Source organism: Macaca thibetana, chromosome 14, assembly GCF_024542745.1.
Source record: "Macaca thibetana thibetana isolate TM-01 chromosome 14, ASM2454274v1, whole genome shotgun sequence".
NCBI classification, from domain to species: Eukaryota; Metazoa; Chordata; class Mammalia; order Primates; family Cercopithecidae; genus Macaca; species Macaca thibetana.
This window is the reverse complement of record NC_065591.1, coordinates 51,292,258-51,314,366: the sequence shown is the minus strand read 5'-3', so window position 1 is coordinate 51,314,366 and position 22,109 is coordinate 51,292,258. Positions and strand designations below refer to the sequence as shown.

General features: G+C 40.8%; 1 protein-coding gene across 1 annotated transcript in view; it reads left to right on the top strand.

Annotated features, from left to right (window-relative positions):
* SPON1 (spondin 1) overlaps positions 1 to 22,109 on the top strand; it is a 297,955-nt gene that overhangs the window by 176,128 nt on the left and 99,718 nt on the right. Inside the window, exon 6 of the mRNA XM_050759412.1 lies at positions 2,429 to 2,577. Within this exon, the coding sequence (XP_050615369.1) occupies positions 2,429 to 2,577 (149 nt within the window). The remainder of the gene's footprint in view (positions 1 to 2,428; positions 2,578 to 22,109) is intronic.

Below are 22,109 nucleotides of genomic sequence, written 5' to 3'. Positions count from 1 at the left end.
CATCCCTGAATTACAAATGAGGGAACTGAGACTCAGGGAAATAAAGTAATTGAATTTAACCAAGTTTACAAAGCCAGTAAGTGTCTATGCCAGCATTTCAATCCCTGTCTGCTGGCTCTAAGACCAATGCCTTTCTTTTTTGTTGTTGCTCTTTGTTTTTTAACAGCACATAGGATACTGCCTTAGCTTAGCAGGTGTCAACTCTGCTGAACTTATCAACTCTGCTGAACTAAGGCTTGAATTTAATCACAGTGAATCAAATCTGTGCAAGCTTGTTCCCAACTATGTCAAGTGCATATACTGCTGCCCTCCCATTTGATTGTCTGGATGAAATGCTTCTGGAAACATATACTGAGCACTAACAACACACTAGGCACAGCACTAGGTATTGGGCTGAAGGCAGGCTCCTTCAAGAAACGTTCAGCCTAGTGAAATAACAGACTGTAACAGTGATAATAAATGTGATTTGTGCTATGGCAAGACAGAAGACAAAAGCTTAGGTTGGCCTGCAGTGGTCTTGAGGAACTTCTGAGTATTTTATAAAGGAGGAATGGGAGTTGGCTAAGCCAAACAAGAAGAGAGTACAGAGCAAAGAGCATATGGTAATTCTGCACTAAGGTACAGAATTTCAGGCAGGACAGGCCTGAAACAAGTAGTATTTTGGTGGAGAAGGGCAGGGAGAGCAAGAGATTCTGAAGCTGGTCACTCTGTCCACATGAACCTAAGGCCGTTACTGGCTACCAGCCATTGCCCCTACACAAGCGTACTTTGGCTTAGACGACAGCTAGGACTCTCTTCACCCAAGAAATGAGTTAGAGAAACAGCTGGCAGCATCTCTATCCGTCTACTCTAGGGATATGAGAGATGAGGGATAAACATGGGATCTGCATTTTCCTGATGTGTAGGAAATAATGAACAAGCAATTGGGCAAACCCACATGGTCCTCTGCCTGGAGTGGGCCATGGCTGCCCTCAGCAGGCCAGGAAGGTACAGCCTGGCTTTACACCTATGTTCTTGATGTGCCCCTGGAGCAAAGGGCCATAGGGAAGTGATGTGAGCTGTAAACAGAACCAGGCCATGTTCAGAAGCACTTTCTTAGGTGCTGGGCTGAAGAGTTCTGCCACTCTGGGCCACCAGGTGGGAAACTGAAAATGTCAGTTGGGTTCACCCAGTTCAAGTTTTCCTCTTTGCTATGCCTGAAAATGTTATTTAACTCGAGACTTTGTTTAAGCAACCAAAGAATGGCTGAGAATTGAGCCAACCCTGTGATGAACTAACTATATGTAACTTAGTAAATAATAAATTTTTATGCATCTATATTCATCACATGCAAAAACAAATCCAGTAGGGTACTGATACTATCAGTTCCTTCTTCCTCCCTTCCTTGGGGACTTAAATAAAATCCTCAAGTCAAGTTCTGTCTTGGTCCAGCCCAGATCTTACTCTGTTTTCCCATGCTATTGTGTTGTGCATTAATTCCCTCCCACATCCTGCTGCAGCTGCCATCCCATGTGATCTTCACCAAATCACTGTGGACTGGTCACTTCCACATATTCAAACTGTCTATCCCATCCTTTAAATTTAGTTAATTGCCCCTTGTACTGAAATGTACATGAAACTCAGCTGAAATCAACCATGTTTACTTCTAAGGCTGGTCCGCACACATTTCTTCTATCTTTTGCTCCTTGCTGACCTCTCCAGCTCTCCACTCCAACTGTGCTCCCTCCAATGCATTCTTCACACTGCTGTCTGGATGATTTATCTAAAATTCAAATGCAATTATATCACTCCTCTGCCAGAACCCTTCAGTGGTTTTCAGATCCTTTCAAATGACATCCAAACTCCTGAAGCATTTAGAGCAAGGCCATTCATGAGCCAGCTTCTTCCTACCTCCCTGGCATCATCCCCTAACTTTCCCCTTGACAGTTTGTGACACAGCAATGCTGAATTAGTTATGACTCTCCAAACACACAATGTTATTTAATGTTTCTGAGTCTGGATATGGCTATACCACCCTGAATACACCCAATCTTGTCTGATCTTGGAAGCTAAGCAGGGTCGGGCCCGGTTAGCACTTGGATGGGAGTCTGCCAGAACAGTCCTTTCTACTCTCTTTTGCCTTACAAATATGATCAGCTTTTAACATTCTCTCAACTATCCCCTTCTCTGAGACCTTCCTAGACAGAACGCATCTCTGGGCTGCCTCTCTCTTGTTCAACATCTGCTATTACCTGTCTATACATTCCCAAGACCTATTTGCTTATAGGAACTCTCTCTTATCACTGAATAGCACAGGGCCTAAGACAGAACAGGTGCTTAGTCAGTGCTCTTTGAATCATTGTCCAATTACGCATCCTCACCATCATTTAAGGGACTCATGTTTCAGCCACAGCCACACTGATAACTGCATCCTGATTGACTTTCCCAGGTCGGGCCAATCACTGGTCTGCAATCATTGGAGGATCCCACTCCAAGAATTATGTACTGTGGGAATATGGAGGATATGCCAGCGAAGGTGTCAAACAAGTTGCAGAATTGGGCTCACCCGTGAAAATGGAGGAAGAAATTCGACAACAGGTAAGACAAAATATCACAGAATGACCAAATAACAGAAATGCAATCAAAGCACTCCTTAGATATTGTTCCCAGAGGCTTGAAATTTGCAGTACAGTGTGCTAGAAGAAAATCTATTTGCTGAGTTTGGGGTTTTATGTTAAGTAGAGGACAGACAGAGGCACAAATATCCATTTTGTTGTCTCAGATTGTCCCTGACTGCATTCATGTTTTCTTCAGCCTGTGCTAAATGCTGCTGCTGTGGCCACATTGTTGGGATGCCTTGTCTCTAGTCTCCTGAGAGTCAAAGCCATGAATTAAGGTTTTCTTACTGTGATCTTTGAGAGGGTCAGAGAAGTAATAGTCAAGCTGTCCAGCCAAATCCCCAAAATAAATGTTTGTGTGTTGGCACGTGCATTTTGCAACTATGTCTTGAGGTACTTGATAAATTAGTCGTTAGTTCATCATAATCATTATGGACTAAGGCGTCTTCTTTGTCCTATGTTGTGTGGGCCCAGGAGCAGTCCCATTATCTAGGCCCTCACTGATGCCTCTGCGAGATAAGGGAGAAAAAGCCCATAATTCTTGTCAATTCATTTGGCTGACAATGCCATCGTCCTTCATCAAAAGCCTGATCAGGTTGACACCAGAGAGGAGGCTAATGAGAGAACCTTGGAAGAAGAGCCGCGTGGCTCAGTGGTGGTTTACTGCAAGACGTGGCAGGGCAGCTTTAGCCATCACTACCCACAAAAGCCCGTCTAGCCTGAGAGAGCACATGGGAGCATGTCCCACTGCCCACCAAGTGCTCTGGAGGAAGTAAGGAAAGAGGAAAGCATGCTTGGGATGTGATCATTTTACAACACAGGTCACTAAGAGGCTGTTGGCCTCCCTGTGCTCCTGTCTCACATCTCCTGAGACGATGCAGGAGGCTAAGGAAACACCAGGGACCCCATCTCCCAGTATGCATGTGCCCAGAGGCCTGAGCCGCACAGCAGGGCAAGCACAGCTGAGGCCTGCAGTGCTCCCTACCATCTGGACTCCAAGCTGCCCACAAACCCTAAATCGGATGCAACAAAGGTCACTCTGACTCCTGCTATAAATCCCCTGAGGAATCAGAAAAATGCCCTAGAATGAGCTTATGTTTCTTATTAATTTGATTTGAAGTCTTTCCTCCTTTCTTGGAAAAAAAGATGTTTGACCAGATGTTTTAAGAGCGCATGCTATTCATCCAAGATGAGCTATCTGACTATGCTCTGTTTCTCTGACTCTGGCTCCGTGCCTCACAATTGGCATCACTCCTTCAGACTATGGCAGAGTTATGCAGGGCACCATATTGGCACTAGTCTGTCTGGCCTATCATGGGGGAACCCTTGTTTGGGATCCTGGGGGTCCACATTCCCAGTTCTCAAGTATGGAATTATGCCTCCCTGATTTGTCAAGCTCCATAGTGTGGAATCTTGAAAACCTTTTGTTACAAATAGTAGTTGAAATATTAAAGTTTGCCAGTTAATTACATCAGGGTCAGGGGCATCTTCACGATAACATCAGTCTCACTTGTTGGCTTACTTGAGAGGTTTCTGGAAAAAGAAGCCTGCAGGAATCATATGTAACTGGAACTATACTGTGCTGGTGAACATTATGTGACATGTATCATAGCAATAAAAAGATTGAAAACTCATGGGTGGGACCCCCCACCACCACCACTGCCAGTCTCAGAATGTCCCTCTTAGGAAAAGGTTCTTTGGTATGTTCCTAATCAGCATGCCTGTGATTGGCTTGTATTACCACACAGGCAACATCTGTCTGCCTATCCCAGCTGGCTAGTGTTTCAGACATACAGTCGTAATAATGAGTTTAATTATGGGTACCGCACATGGGAATGAGCATATCTCAGAGCCCATCACCACCTTTCAGGCCCCCTGGGTGCTGGATATCTACTTTTAGCTCCCCTCACATCTAGGCTGAGAGGATGCTATTATTATCCCAGTTTTACAGATAAGGAAACCAAGGCAAGTTCAACAGCAGAGAATACCAGGACTTAAACCCAACTCTGTCTGGCTCCAAAGCCCAGACAGTACTAGATGTATAATCTGCTCTGTGTAAACCTGGGGCCACTTGTTCAAAACTTGTTGAGAATCTCAAGATGGTAATACCGTGAATTTCATAGCACGGGGTCCTGTGAGATTGCACAGGTCACCTGCCCATGAAGCCAGGCCTACTTGTATACCTTCCCTGTCCCACACAGCTGCCCCACAGAGAAATTCCTCTTGCAAACCTCTCAATCTGGCCTCTGCTCTCAGTGCCTCGGGTTCCCCAGCTCCTGGGAAAGTCAGTAGGATAGGGTGATTTCAGGATTCCAAATAATTCATCTTTCTAAATATTGTTCCCCGCAAGCACACAATTAATTATATTTTTTTGTAAGTCGGGTAAGAAACAACAGTAAAAGAAGCAAGAATATGAATCCTCCTAGAATATGAAAGTGTCCTCTGAATAACCAGAAACTTGCTTGAAAACATCAACAAACGGCCGGGCGTGGTGGCTCAAGCCTGTAATCCCAGCACTTTGGGAGGCCGAGACGGGCGGATCACTGGGTCAGGAGATCGAGACTATCCTGGCTAACATGGTGAAACCCCGTCTCTACTAAAAAATACAAAAAACTAGCCGGGCGAGGTGGTGGGTGCCTATAGCCCCAGCTACTCGGGAGGCTGAGGCAGGAGAATGACGTGAACCTGGGAGGCGGAACTTGCAGTGAGCTGAGATCCGGCCACTGCACTCCAGCCTGGGGGACAGAGCGAGACTCCGTCTCAAAAAAAAAAAAAAAAAAAGAAAAAAAAAAAAAGAAAACATCAACAAACTAACACAGTGCTCTCAGCCTTTAATACTTTTTATCCTACCAATCACTCTGTCAAAGAACCTGAGTCCAGCCATGATGAAAATAAAAAGCCCTCTTTTCTCAAGAAAGACATTTATATGCTTACCAGCACTCTCTTATTATAAACTTACTGCTCACTGCAAGTTTCAAGGGCATGAAGAATCACAATAGCTATTGTTGGAGGTAAATTTTATGCTAATGACTTTCAAGCACAAATGAACAAAAATACTAATCCCATTAATAGTGGAAAGTTATAATAATACTGTTGAGTATAAATTTTAATGTTACTATAACTGCAAAACACCAAGAAAATTAATGAAAAATTAGAGCAAAATTATTGGCAGTAGTGGCACTAGTAGCTGGGGCTGGGGAAGGCCACAATGCTCACTCCTTCGTGGGAGGACAAAGGCAAGTGGGTCCTGGTGGCCAGGACACCTGGGGACTGGAAATTAGAAATACTGAGCTATGGCTAGTCTGGCAGGTCACAAATGGGTAATCCAAGGCAGGCGGGGGCTGTAGGAAATGGTAGATCACACTTGTAGGTTGGTGTGGGAGTGGAAAGTGTGCTTATGAATACTCGTTATGAAAACACTTCATCCCACTAAGACCATTTCTACTTCAGTAAGCCCATATTTCTGGCATGTTTACTAAGTGTCTGCTTCTCTGCTGGATGCTGGCCCAAAGATGATGCCCCTTTCACTCAGTTATTCAGGCTGGAATCCCTGATCTCTCCACACCAAAACTCATGCCTTCTCTTTTAAATTCATCCAGTTCAATCTGCCCTCATCACTACCTCCCTCCACTCATCTCTTGCCTAAATTGCTGCACTAGCCTCCTGATGTCCCTGCCTCTGATTCTGCTCCTATTACCCACGCTGCCCCAGGGCCATCTTTATAAAAAATAAATCAGATCATGCCACTCCCCCACTTAAAATGTTTAATGGCTTCTCCTTTACCCCAAGATAAAGTCCGAATTCCTTATCATAGCCTGAATACCCTCTATGTCCTGGCCTTGTCTTACCTCTCCAATTTTATTTCTTGCTCCAACTCTAAATTTTGGGCATACAGAACCTCTTTCAGTCTGCACAAGAGGGCCATGCCCATCTTGTCTCTGGACCTTCTCTCAGCCAGGACATCTTCCAGCAGCCTTGTAATTGGTGAACTCCTATTCATCCCTCAGGACTTAGCTTAGATGTTGCTTCTTCCAGGAGGCTTTCCCTGATTCTGTACTAAACTGATCTTCCCAAGCGCTCTCCCAGCACTTTGTACTTCTCCTATTGTTAGCATCATCACACTTACATATTTGTTTGATGTCTCTCCCTCACTAAACAACAACGTTTAAAGCTGCCCTTCCCACTATTGTATCCCCTGAGCTTGGCATAGTATTGGATGCTTCCTAAATGTTTCTTGAATAGTTTGTTCCTTCAATAACTTTATAAATACTTATTGAACTTTTTATTCATTTGGTAATTTTACTGAAAACCTACTATATGCTAGGCATTGCAGATGCAGCAGTAATCAAGAGAACTCCTTTCCTTCATGAGCCTACATCCTAACGGTGGAGAAAAGGAAAACAAGTAAAATATATATATTTAAGTGAAAAGAAACCAACAAGGGTGGTGGTGACATAAAGAGGATTAGGAGTAGGGAGGGGCCTGTTTTAGATAAACTGGTCAGGGAAAGTCTCCCTAACAAGTGACCATGAAGCAGAAACCCAAAAGACAAGTGTAGGGGAAAATCATTTTAGATGCTAGCAACAGCACATGCAAAGGGCCTATGGGAGAACATACCTTATTGTGCATAGAACTAAAAAAAGACTAGTGTGGCACAAGGATAGTGAGGGGATTGTGGCACAAAAGGAGGCTGGAAAGTTGAATGCAGGACCACTTTGTCTCTACTCAGACGAAATTCACAGACAAAATGGGAGAGGCACATACATGATTATTTCCATATGAGGAACTTTTTTCCTTAGAGGAATCTGTGCATCCGTTGGGGAAATGTGGGCACAAATGTGGGCACGGCCTTGTTGGGTTTCCTCTCTGCTGGAGTCTCCTTTTCCAGTCCACATTTGCTTCTTTCCACTATTCTAATCCTTCATTAGGGCTACTTTTATCTCTTCAATAATTTTAAATATGTCTAATTGTCTCTTTCAGATTATTCTATTTTCTCATAATCTTAGAGAGTACTTTTCCTTTTCATTGAACTTGCTCTCTCGGTGTCATTAGTTTGTTCTTTGGTTTTAAATTGTTTGATCATCTTCAGTGGTATTTGTTTTGCTGTTTTGAGATGGAGTTTCGCTCTTGTCACCCAGGCTGGAGTGCAGTGGTGCGATCTCAGCTCACTGCAACCTTCGCCTCCTGGGTTCAAGCAATTCTCCTGCCTCAGCCTCCTGAGTAGCTGGGATTACAGGCACCCACCATCATGCCCAGCTAATTTTTGTATTTTTAGTAGAGACGGGGTTTTATGTTGGTCAGGCTGGTCTCGAACTCCTGACCTCAGGTGATCCACCCACCTTGGCCTTCCAAAGTGCTGGGATTACAGGCATGAGCCACCATACTGAGCCTCAGTAGTTTTTTTTTTTTTTTTCTTTTTCTTTTTTTTCCTGTTGGAGGAAAAAAGGTTCAAGTGATAGTGTCTTTACAGTGACTTTGTATTTTCTTCTCCTGGTCCCACCCAAGTTTTTGTGTCATTTCTCAGATTGGAATTGCCCACTGCACAGCTAGTATACACCTGGACCCTGCATTTACGCGTGAGAGAGATTGGGAGTTCCATTTCTTGGAGGTGCCTCGGGCAGAAGCAAGCTTCCTTGCCATGTTCCCAAATGCTTGATGGAGGGTTTTCTCATGCCCTATTCACAAACACGGCAGCCCTTTAAAACATCCAACTGTACGCAGGCGTGCCCTCCCATGCCCCACTTCTCACTGGCTCAAGATTTCCCCTTCTTTCCACGTATGGGCTGCTAAACCCCCGCCTCCAACTCCTGGGGCCCGTATCCCAGTCCAGGGCCCCAACAGCTCACCACGCACTAGCTCCTGCTTACTGTTTTGAGTTATACTTTCTTCCCCATTTCTGGCATCTGGGCGGTTTTTCTAAACTCATTTACATATTTCTGTAATGTGTTTTGTTATATTTGTCCAGCATTTCTATCTGTTTGTAGAAGGAAAGAGAACTTTTTGTCAGTTCAGTTTTCCACATTTTCAGGTATCCAACTAATACCTGTAACACCTAACAAATATCTGAATTGATTGACAAGCAAGCCATGAATGGTTCTTGCATAAAACTCTGAGCTTTGAAGAGCCACCCATTTATTAAAAATCCATTAGAAAAATCACTCCAGCTTTTATATTCCTCTGAATTCAAGGCTTTCCTGACCATAAAAGGTCAGATAATGGTGGCCCCTAACACAGGCATTGATTATTTCACCTTCAGGAGACCTTGCTTTAGAGGATGACTTGAACCAGCCCACAGGATTATCACACCACATGGCCCCAAATGGCAGCCATAGGATCTTCCTCCTTGGCTTCTCACAGCTAGATGAGCAGTTTTGGTGACTCTTAGTTGAAGCACCAGAAAGACAGTTTGATCACTGGATAGCTTGGGCAATGGTGCCCCCTGCATCAGTTGTTACCCAACCTTATTTGGGTTACATTGATGACACACACTTCCTTTGTTCTCCCCCACCTCATTCAAGGCCTAATTCCATGTAGTATGGGTAAGTGGGCACTTGTGGTTGATAGAAATAAAATGATGCTCAGAGTGGTGATAGGCTAAGGAGTCAAATAAAGATTCTGTCACAGATACTTGATATAGAAATTAAAACATTGTTTGAAAGGTATGATTTAAGACATATGAAACCTCTTACTTGCTTTCAGTTGAGTCTTCAAACAAATCCAAATCACAGAAGGACAAGCTGCCAGAGTGATTTGGTGATGCCTGTTCTTTAATAAAACTGGCACAGGCTGCCTTTGCTGGAAGGGTGTAGAGCTGGCCTCTTAGCACTGCTTCTTAACCTCTGCAGTTTTATAAGACAGCGTCATGATCCCTGGGAATTTTTCTGAGAATCTCTGTATAAAGGAAATGTGGGACAGTCTTATTCAAGACTTACAGAATATTTGACTCACTGAAATATCTATTTTTACAGTAACTGAGCCAAAATATTGCAAATAGAAGGCAAATTTAAGTGAGGGATCATTAATATATTACCTTAAGATTTAGAAGACAATTTAGCAATATCTATCAAAATTATACATTTTCTTCTTTCTATTATAGTAAAAGAAAACATAATATTTACCATCTGAACCATTTTTAAGTGCACAGTTCAGGAGTGTTAGGTATATACACATTGTTGTATGTATATTTTCCTTATACGTCAACATAATAAAATAATTCTATATCTACGAATATATCTTTCTGAAATAGTCTTGCACAAAGGTATATGAGGAAGAATATTGATTACAGTATTTTGTTTTTAAGAGATGGAACAAGCAAACTTTCATCAATAGGGGATGTATTAGAAACTCTGGATGCATTTAACAGGTCAAATACCATGCAGCTATTAAAAAGAATGAGGCAGATTTGTGTGTACTGATACAGAATGCTCCCTGGTGTATATCGTTAGATGGGAAAAAAGCAGAACAGTGTGTACAGCTTGATTCCATATATGAAAAATGGCAGTTTAGAGTGAAATGATTATATGCATGTATAGGATTATATATGCATAGAATATCTCTATGAACATACACCAGAAACTCCTTGCCTCTAGAGCACACAGGGAGAGTAAGGGGCAGAACTGAAAGATTCATTCACATTTTGTCATATGGCCTCTTGTATTGCTTGAATTTCACCATGAACACAAATTACTGTACTTTTTTTTTTTTTTTTTTTTTTTTTTTTTTTTTGAGACAGAGTCTCTCTCTGTTGCCCAGGCTGGAGTGCAGTGGCACCGTGTTGGCTCACTGCAACCTCCATCTCCCAGGTTCAAGAAATTCTCCTGCCTCAGCTTCCTGAGTAGCTGGGATTACAGGTGCCCACCACCATGCTCAGCTAATTTTTATATTTTTAGTAGAGATGGGGATTTGCCATGTTGGCCAGGCTAGTCTCAAACTCTTGACCTCAGGTGATCCGCCCGCCTTGGCTTCCCAAAGTGCTAGGATTACAGGTGTGAGCCACCACACCTGGCCTACTGTACCTTTTCAAAAGAATAATATTTAAATGAACAAAGAAAACTTTGATAAGAAACTAAATATTTTCCCCCCCAAAAAATTCCATAACTTAATTTGTAGATTCAATGTGCCCCCTCAAAAATCTCAGATAATTTTTAAAAAATTACACAGGCTGGTTCTATAGAAATGGAAAACTGAACAGTCAACAATAGCAAGAAAATGTTTGAAAAAGAATAATAATGAAGGGGAGACTGGCTAAACCAGATATAAAAACAGTATAAAACAACGTTAACTAAAACTATGTGAAACTAGAGAGTGAATACACATATCAATAGAAGCTAATAGAAAGTCCAGAAATAGGCACAAATTCATTTGTAAGTTAAGTATATGAAAAGTGTATAATTTCATATCAGTTGGAAAAACACTAGATCCTTCAATAAGTGGTAATGGCACAACTGGAAGTCATCTGGAAAAAATATTTTTCTTCATACCTTAATCCTGGAACCAATACAAGCTCCAAATACATCAAAAATTTAAATATTTTTGAGTGAAGACATAAAAACATTAGAAGAAAACATGAAAGAACCTTTTTTTTTTTTTTTGAGATGTAGTCTTGCTCTGTCACCCAGGCTGGAATGCAGTGTTGCTATCTTGGCTCACTGCAACCTCCGCCTCCCAGGTTCAAGCAATTCTCTTGTCTCAGCCTCCCAAGTAGCTGGGACTACAGGCACCTGCCACCATGCCTGGCTAATTTTTGTTATTTTTTTTAGTAGAGACAGGGTTTAACCTTGTTGGCCAGGCTTGTCTCAAACTCCTGACCTCAGGTAATCCACCTGCCTCGGCCTCCCAAAGTGCTGGGATTACAGGCATGAGCCACTGTGCCCAGCCAGAACCATTTTTATAATCTAGAGCAAAGTTTTTTCCAAGCACATCACAAAACCCAGAGATCATAAAAGGTTAATGGAGTAAACTAAAAACATTTCTTTTTTTGAGATGGAGTCTCGCTTTATTGCCCAGGCTAGAGTGCAGTGGCGCAAACTTGGCTCACTGCAACCTCTGCCTCCAAGGTTCAAGAGATTCTCCTGCTTCAGCCTCCTAAGTAACTCAGATTACAGGTGCCCACCACTAGCCTGGCTAATTTTAAATTTTTAGTAGAGACGGGCTTTCACCATGTTGGCCAGGCTGGTCTTGAACTCCTGAATTCAAGTGATCTGCCTGCCTCAACCTCCCAAAGTGCTGGTATTATAGGCACAAGCCACCACGCCTAGCCAAAAACATTTTTGAAATAGTGGAAAATACTAATACTTATTTTTTTTTTTTGAGACAGAGTCTCGCTAAACAGAGGGCTAATTTTTTTATATATATAAAGAGCTTCTTATGGTCAGTTTTTAAAAGACCAGCAAACCAATAGATCAAAACACATGGACAGGTCTCAGAAAAGGAAAATCAGATGGCTTTTAGATATTATAAAAGATGTTCAACCTCATTTACAATCATAGAAATACAAATTAGTTTCACAGAGCTATAATTTTTGATCTGTTAGACTTTTGATAACTATATTGTCAGAGGTGTAGGGAAACAACTTTCTATACTGGAGACTCAGCAGTTCATAGTCAGAAATTCATATACGCAGATATGCTCACATTTAGGCACATTCTATTTATTGAACATTGTAACACAAGAGTGGAACAAATTAAGTATCCATGAATAGGGGACCAGTTAAATAAAAATGAGATTTTGATATTAAACATTTCCAAGACAAATTGTTTCATTAAAAAAGAAAATACAGCAGGGTACTCACGGTTGGTCCCATTTGTGCTATCTTTTTAAAGATGTGTACTTACGTCTCTTGAAGGGTATATAAGAATATTAATAGCGGTTGCTTCTGGGGTGGAGAGTTAAGAGATTGCGGAAAATGAAGAGGAGGGACCTTTCACTGCATTCCCTTTGGTGCCTTTGGAATGTGGTGCCGTGTTTTTGTGTTATCTATTTAAAAAGTAATTATTTTATCATTGAAATAAAAAAAAGTAAGCCAATCAGCCAACAAACACCCAAGCTTAGGAACACTTAAACGATGCTGTGTCTGAAAGCACATTGTGGGGTCTTCCTGGATCATTCTCCTCCTGGTGACCAACAGAGCTACAGTTCACCTATTATTTTAGGTGAGAAAACTGAGGAAAATACACTTCACATGTCCGAATGCTAATGGCAACGCGGACTTTTGACTTCCATCCTGGTACTTTTTTCTGTCTCTGCTAAAAAAGAAGAGACCTAGGCAGCCCCGAAAACGTCACTCTGGTATATGTACTCATCCAGTGTACTGAAACATTTACTTTTCACCAGATTGTGTCTCTGAGACAGTTTAGAACTGGACTTTAATGAATACTTGCCATCTAGTGGTAAAAAAAAGATGTGTGCACCTAACACAGACTGCCCTCATTCATTCATTCCTGCATCAAACACCATACAGTCATGCACTGCATAACATTTCAATCAACGACAGGCTGCATCCATGACAGTGGTCCCTTAAGATTATAATGGAGCTGAAAAATTCCCATTGCCTAGTATTCACTATACTATAATTTGTTTCATTATTTTAGAGTGTACTCCTACTCATTTTTTTTAAGTTAGCTATAAAACAGCCTCAGGCAAGTCCTTCGCAGGTATTTCAGAGGAAGGCATTGTTTTCCTAGAACAGGAGAGTTGTGAGTTACTGCCCCTGAGGACCTTCCTGTGGGACAAGATGTGGAAGTGAAAGTCAATGATGTTGATGATCCTGACCCTCTATAGGCTTAAGCACATTTTTTAAAATGTGTGTGTTTACATCTTAGTTTTTAACAAAAAAGTTTAAAAAGCTGAAAAAAGAATTAAAAGAAAAAGTCCTGTAGAATAAGGATATAAAGAATGAAAACATTCTTGTACAACATGCACTGTGTTGTTGTTTTAAGGTAAGTATTATTACAATCATTAAAAAGGTTAAAAAAAAAAAGTGTATACAGTGAAAAGTTACAATAAACTAAGGTTAATTTATTATTAAAGAAAAATGTTTTTATAAATTTAGTGTAGCCTAAGTGTACAGTGTTTATTAAGTCTACAGTAGTGTGCAGTAATGTCCTAGGCCTTCACATTCACTCACCACTCACTCACTGACTGACACAGAGTAACTTCCAGTCCTGCAAGCTCCATACAGGTGTACCATTTGTTATCTTTTATACCTTATTTTAATGGTACCTTGATATGTTTAAATATACAAATACCATTGCGTTACAGTTGCCTATGGTATTCAGTACAGTCACATGATGTACAGGTTTGTAGCCTAAGAACAACAGGCTGTACCATATAGCCTAGGTGTGTAGTAGGCTAGACCCTCCAAGTCTGTGTATGTACCCTCTATGATGTTTGCACAATGAAGAAATTGCCTAATGACACATTTCTCAGACCATATCCCCATTGTTAAGTGAGGCATGACTATATTTGGGAAATCACTTGTCCTTAAGGCACTCCTAGTCTCTTGGGAAAGACTGACAGAAAAGCAGGTGATTCACCAGTATGTTGAAGAGACCACTGCACTCCCATGTTTATTGTGGCATTATGCACAATAGCTAAGATATGGAATCAATATAAGTGTCCATCAACAAATCAATGAATAAAGAAAAAGTGGTGTATATACACAATAGAATAGCCATAAAAAAGAATGAAATGCCATCATTTGAGGCAATGTAGATGAGCTTGGTTAACATTTTGTTAAGTGATAATAAGCCAGGCATGGAAAGATAAATATCACATGCTCTCATTCATATGTGGGAGCTGCAAAAGTTGATCTCATAGAAGTGGCATATGGAATAGTGGTTACTGGAGACTGGGAGTCAGGGGATGGTGAGAGGTTAGTTAACGGATGCAAAATTACAACTAGATAGAAGGAATAAGTTCCAATGTCACTGTAGCATGACTGTAATTAAAAACAATCTACTGTATGTTTTCAAATATAGCTAGAAGAGCAGATTTTGAATGTTCTCAACACAAACAATAAATGAGGTGATATGCATGCAAATTACCCTTTGATTATTATACATTGTATACATGTATCAAAATATCACACTATACCCTGTAAATATGTACAAAATTATGTGTCAACTAAAAATAATAATAAAAGAAAAAAGAAGAGAAAAATGGAGAACAAAAAGACCCATGGTGAGCGTGAACTTAAAAAAATAGAATAGAAAATGACTCATTAATGTTTTCATTATATTGATTAACTGCTGAAATGGTAATCATTTGTGAAAAAGAAAAATAGGTGGCTCCACTACAGTGCAACTAAAGCTAGGAAAGTCAAGTACAGAACACGGGGAGCACAGTGTAGGGTTTAACTTTGCCTTGGGAAATTGCAGGTATCATGAGCAACATTGAACTCAATTTTCTGGATTCTCAGTAGATGCTAAAATTACCTCCTTTCTTGTCTTCCTCTTGCTGGACCCCATCAGGATTGGGATAGCAGTTTTTGTTGTTACCTTCTCTGTGTCTGAGGATGGACTCATTAACTGATCATGTTAGGAAGGCAGCCAGTGTATGCCCTTTGGCTACATGGAGTAGCTGTTCCAAGAGCTGAATCCATGCCACTGTTGCATCTGGTCTGCAGATCTGTTTTCCAAAGAGCCATATGCGAATGCATTGTTCATTTCCCACCTCTGGTCAGAACATCTGTGGAATGTCCCTCCTGCCCATGTAGTTCTTCAGCTGTGTTATCCTGAAGCTCTCTTGAAGGTTAGCCTTTCATTCTCCAAGCAAACAAGTTCCTGTAGCCCATAGAAGATGCCCTCCATAGAAACAAAAGCAGTCCACGCAGCTTGCCTAGAATGAAAGGTGCGTAAATTGGTAGGGGGTGGACCTGCAAAGAGAGGTGGGGCCCTTTCATAAATGAACTTAAACACCAGGCTGGTGAGATGCTGAGATTACAAGTAGACCTAAAGTATTTGGGGAGCCAGTGAGAGTTTCTGAGCAGGGAAGTGACCAGAGACCAACGTATTTGTTCATTCAACAAATAATTGTCAACATCTACTGTGTGCAAAGCTCTGAGTGAGACCCTGTGCTACGGACCCCAGCACAGAGATGAATAAGACCCAGGGTGGGAGACATGTCATCCTCCTGGGTTATAATGCCTTCTACCCCCACGCAACAGCTTAAATTTTTTGTCTCAGAGAAGGAAAGAAACATCAGAGCATAAGAAATTAGCAACAGAAATTATAAACTATAAATCACAGTTCTAATTGTTCTATAATCATATAAGCATAGCAATTTTTCTTTAACATAGAAATATACAAGTCAAAGATAAAACAGGAGCCCAATCTCATGGAGAGATAGTCTGCTGCCTCTACCCAGATATTATACCATGTCCTTTTGACACTGTGGACCCAATAAGGCTTCCATCCCTAGAAGACCTTTCTCTCCCGATCTGTATCCATCAGAATTCCACTCAACCTTCCATACCCTCCTTGCCAGAACACCTTTCCTTCTCCTTCCAAATGTATGTCATTTCTGCCTCCTTGGATCTTCCAGACCATCTTGTAACCCCGTTTGTCCCAGTTCCTGCCTTGTATTATGGATGTCTGCTCCTAAAACAAAAGTAGGAGTCAGTATGAGCTGGGATGTACTCTGGAATCACCCCTCCATCTCCCTAGTGAGGCTTCGCATATGGTTCATGGTACATTGAGAAGTGTCTGTTGAATTGAATGCTTTAGAACTTGGTTCACTGACAGAAGGACTCCTTTAGCAAAGTTAGCCATTTTACCTCCTTCGTCTCCATAGCTGCTACCAGTTCTCCAAATTACAACCTATTTCCCAACAGACTCCAGTTACAGTACTTCTTAATTTATCTTCCTATTAAAAGGCAAAACTACTGCTTCATTAATCAATGGGTAAGGAAAATCAAAAGCTTATTAACTAGCAAGCCAATGCTATTCTGAAGGGCATTGATTCATGTATGTTATGGGCAGCCTCTTCATTGATAGCTACAGCTCTTGGAGGGCAGCTGTCTGGAGTAGCACTGGGGAAACTGAAATCTTTTTTGAAATAGCTTTTAAATGCATGGAAACACATCTGATTCTTATTGGGAATTTCTTGATAGGGAATACAGAAGGGGAGACTATTTGCTTGTCAGCAATATGATATAGAGACACATCATTTCATAGGATTTCATAAGTGCATACATGTAACCAAGAAACACAGATACTTTCATATTATCTTGAGCAAAATAAATTTATTCTTTAAAATGCAATGAGTGCCCTGCATAATGTATTCAAGAATCAATGCAAATATAAAGGATGTGCTTATTGGCTTGTGATCTGTATTCATGACTGCAAGTATGGTTGGATCTTTTGAGATGGGGGTTTCCTCTGTTTCAGTGGCCAAGGGATATTCTTTCTCAAATGGACATGGTGATAATTTGAAACTTATCCCATGCATAGTGACCCCAAATTTGAGTAAATATATATCAAGTACATATGATACACAAATAAGTGAGTCTGAAGTTAACCTCCAAGCACTCCAAATTAGGGCCCTAAGACAACTGCAGAATTTGTTGCAGGGCAGGTGTATGGCCTGGTTTAGAGCTTTATTATTTTGACCTCCATTCGCATGTTAGTTTTACTTATTCTTCTATCTTCATTCTTTAACAACATACATCCTTTACTTATTAGATCCTAATATATTAGCATCTAATATACTTTTACTATTTTTTGGACAATGCAAAAAACCTTAGAACAGTGTAATTCCCTTTAGCCCGTGTATTAGTCTGTTCTCACATTGCTATAAAGAACTACCTGAGACTCGGTAATTTATAAAGAAAATAGGTTTAATTGACTCATGGTTCTACAGGCCGTAAAGGAAACATGGCTGTGCAGACCTCAGGAAGCTTATAATCATGGCAGAAGGTGAAGGGGAAGCCAGCATGTCCTGTAAGTCTGGAGCAGGAGGAATAGAGTGGGGAGGGCCATACACTTTTAAACAACTAAATCTCTGAGCACTCACTCACTATCACAAGGAGTCCACCCAATGATTCAATCACCTCCCATGAGACCCCTCCTCCAACACTGAGGATTACAATTCAACATGAGATTCATCTGGGGACACAGAGCCAAACCATATCATTCTGCCCCTGGCCCCTTCCAAATCTCATGTCCTTCTCGCATTTCAAAACACAGTCATGCCTTCCCAACAGTTCCCCAAAGTCTTAACTCATTTCAGATTAACTCAAATAAACTCAAGTCCCAAGTCTCATCTGAGACAAGGCAAGTCCATTCTGCCTATGAGCATGTAAAATAAAAAACAACTTAGCTACTTCCAAGATACAATGAGGGAAAGGCATTGGGTAAATGCTCCTGTTCCAAAAGGGATAAATTGGCAAAAAAAATAAAGGGGTTACAGGCCCTATGCAAGTTCAAAGCCCAACAGGGCAGTCATTAAATCTCAAAGCTCCAAAATAATCTCCTTTGACTCCATGTCTCACATCCAGGCCACACTGATGCAAATGATGGGCTTTCAAAGCCTTGGGCAGCTCCGCTCCTGTGGCTAAGCAGGGTGCAGCCCCTGCAGCTGCTTTCACAGACTGGCATCGAGTGCCTGCAGCTTTTCCAGGCACAGGGTGCAAACTGTTGGTAGATACCATTCTGGGGTCTGGAGGATGGTGACCCTCTCCTCACAGCTCCACTAGACAGTGCCCCAGTAAGGATACTGTGTGGGGGCTCCAACCCCACATTTCCCCCCCTGCACTGTCATAGTAAAGGTTCTCCATGAGGACTCCATTCCTGCAGCAGACTTCTGCCAGGACATACAGGTGTTTCCATACATCCTCTGGAATATATGTCAGCCTCAACTCTTGCCAACTACACACTCACAGGCCTAACACCATGTGGAAGCCTTGGCAGCCTCCAGCTTGCATCCTTTGGAGCTCTGACCTGAGACATATCTTGGCCCCTCTTAGCCATGGTTGGAGCTAGAGAGGCTAGGACACAGAGTGTCATGTTCCAGGGCTGCACAGAGCAGTGGGACCCTGTGCCTGGCCCACAAAACCATTTTTCCCTCCTGGGACTCTGGGCCTGTGATGGGATGGGCTACTGTAAAGGTCTCTGAAATGCCTTTCAGGCATTTTTCCCATTGTCTTGGCTATTAACATTTGGCTTCTTTACTTATGCAAATTTCTGCAGCAGGCTTGAATTCCTCCCCAGAAAATGGGATTTTCTTTTCTACCACATGGCCAGGCTGCAAATTTTCCAAACTTTTATGCTCTGCTTCCCTTTTAAATATAAGTTTTAGCATCAAGTCATTTCTTTGTTTATGCAGGTTAGTTAGTGTAGGCTTTTAGAAGCAGCCAGGCCACATCCTGAATGCTTTGCTACTTAGAAATTTCTTCCACCAGATACCCTAAATCATCACTCTCAAGTTCAAAGTTCCACAGATCTCTAGAGCAGGGACACAATGCTGCCAGTCTCTTTGCTAAGGTATAGCAAGAGTGACCTTTACTCCAGTTCCCAGTAAGTTCCTCATCTCCATCTGAGACCTCAGCCTGGGCTTCACTGTCCATATCACTTCAGCATTTTAGTCACAACAATTTGACGAGTCTCTGGAAAGTTCTAAACTTTCCCTCATCTTCCTATCTTCTTCTAAGCCCTCCAAATTGTTCCAAAGTCACTTCCACATTTTCAGGTATCTTTGTAGCAATGCCCCACTCCATGTACCAATTTTCTGTATAAGTCCATTCTCACATTGCTATAAAGAACTACCTGAGACTGGATAATTTATAAAGAAAAGGGGTTTCATTGGCCCACAGTTCCACAGGCTATACAGGAAGTATGGCTGGGGAGGCCTCAGGAAATTTACAATCATGGCGGCAGGTGAAGGGGAAAGTGACATGTCCTACATGGCTGGAGCAGGAGGAAGCAGGGAGAGGTGCCACACACTTTTAAACAACCAAATCTCTGAGCACTCACTCACTACTATGAGAACAGCAAGGGGAAGTCTGCCCCCATGATTTGATCACCTCCGACCAGATCCCTTCTCCAATATTGAGAATTACAATTCAACATGAGATTTGGTTGAGGACAGAATGCCAAACTATATCAACCCACTACCACCTTAAGTATTATTGTTACAAAATAATTAAATTTCATATATATTTTAACCTTACAACACATTTATTAGTATTGCTTTGCCCAGTCAAAATTCATTTGGTTTTACCCAAATATTTACTCTTTCTGTTGTTCTTCACTTTTTTATGTCCATTTTCCTTCTGGGATGATTTTCCTTCTACCTGAAAAACTCCTTCAGCATCTTTTAGTGAGAATTTGCAGGCAAAGAATTCTCAGTTTTTGTTTATTTGAAAATGTCTTTATTTTGTCTTTATTTTTGAAGAATAGTTTTAAATAAGTTGCCACTTATTTTCATTCAGTATTTTTAAGGCATCACTTGTCTGTCTGTGGCTTTTATGATTTCTATTGAGAAGTCCTTTGTCAGTCTTATAGTTGCTTGTTAGAAAGTAACATGTCTTTTTCCATAGCTGCTTTTAAGATTTTGTCTTTATCTCTGATTTTCAGTAGTTTTACTACATAGGTAGGCATGACTTTATTTATATTTATTGTTTTTGAGATTTGTAGCACTTCATGCATCCATGTCTTGGTATCTTTTGTCAGTTTTGGAAAATTCTGGCCCTTATTTCTTCAAACATTGGTTCTATCCCAATATTCTTTCTCCTCTCCTTCCAGAATGTTAATTATATATATGTTCAACTTTATCATCATTTTCCATATGTTTCTTATGCTTTTTTCTATATTCTTTATCATTTTCCCTCCATACTTTAGTTTGGATATTTCCTAATCCTCTCCTCTGCTAGTTTGAAATGCTATTAAACTTGTTCTTAATTCTAGTTATCATATTTATTAATATTAGTTCTAGAATTTTCATTTGATTCTTTTTTTAGAAATTCCAGTTTGTTGCTAAAATTCTCCATCAGATTTCTATTTCCTTGAACATATTAATTACAGTTTTTAAGTCCAAGTCTGATAACTATAATATCCAGATCATTTGTAGGTCTATTTCTATTGTTTGTTTTTCCTTTGTTTCAGTTTCCTGGTATGTCTCATCATTTTCTATTGAATACCAGACATACGTATGAAAACCTATAGGGGGTCTGGATGACATTATCTTCCTTCACAAAGATTTGCTTCTTCTAGCAGGCAGTTAAGAGTATGGAAGATCACCTTAATCAGGCCTTGGGTTGGGCTGTTTTTAAGCTGGATTCAGTCTTTGTGAGAGCTCTTTTACTTATGGTTCACTCTTATTCCATGGGTGTAGCTCTTCAGGGGTTCCTCACTTAAAGCCTAGGGTGCTTACCAGTGTGTCTCTTCCTTATGGTTTCCAATTTCCAATTTTAATCTTCCTCAAAGGAAGATTTTTGAGGCTGCCAAAAGCTCTGTTTAATCTCTTAGCCACTAATTTCTACACAGAGTTGCAAACTTCCTTCATCATGACTCTTACAAATTAGCAACTGCCTCAGAAGAAACAGCAGTGCCAAACATCAGGCTTACTTCTCTGTCCCTTTCTCTTCAGGATCCTAGCTCAAGTCATTTTCTCTCCCCAGTCCTGTGAGACTGATGAAAGCTGTACTCAGCTTCTCAGCCTCTTAGCCTTGTGTGGCTGATGAAAAAGCCAGAACCTGAAGGGAAAAAAGCAGTTTGGAATATCTGACTCACCTCCATGCATTTCCCTTCTCTCCAGGATCTTGACCTTCAAGTCCTGGCTGCATTGAAGCCTTTCCAATACTTTAAACCAAGTTACTTTGTTTTGTTTTATTCATTTTTTGTAATTGTTCTTGGGAGGTTGTTGGTCTGATATAAGCTAGTTCATCAGTGCTGGAGGTGAAACTAGTACCTCTTCTTTAAGTACTTGGGTTCTGTCTCTCCTGCATGCAAGTCTTTCTCTTGCATCATTCTTATTTGTCTCTCAAATCTCACTTTCTGGTATCAGTTCTAATATGCTAGGTGTGGAGGACTGTACGTCTGTCTACAATTGTTCAAATCTTTCCTCTTAAGTAACATCTCTTACTATTTGTTTCTATTCTTAATTGGTATTGGGAAATATAATATTACATCAAGTGTGACTTCCTTCAATGTGAGTACCTTGGTAAAATTCTGCAACTCTTAAGACTGAAGAAAAAAACCTCTATGGATTTAACATAATTAATTACTTTATAGTAATGTAGGACTCTAATTGATTCTTACCTCTAAGATGTCATGAATTGATGCCACTTTTTTTCTGTTTTTTGAGCTATTAAATGTGAAAGAGTCATTATTAAAGATTTTTTTGATGTCTTTGAAAAGGAATTACAGAAAAGGTGCTCAACATCATGATCATCAGAGAAATGCAAATCAAAACTATAATAAGCTATTATCTCACCCCAGTTAAAATGGCTTATATCCAAAACATCAGGGAATAAAAAATACTGGTGAGGATGTGGAGAAAAGGGAACCCTCATAC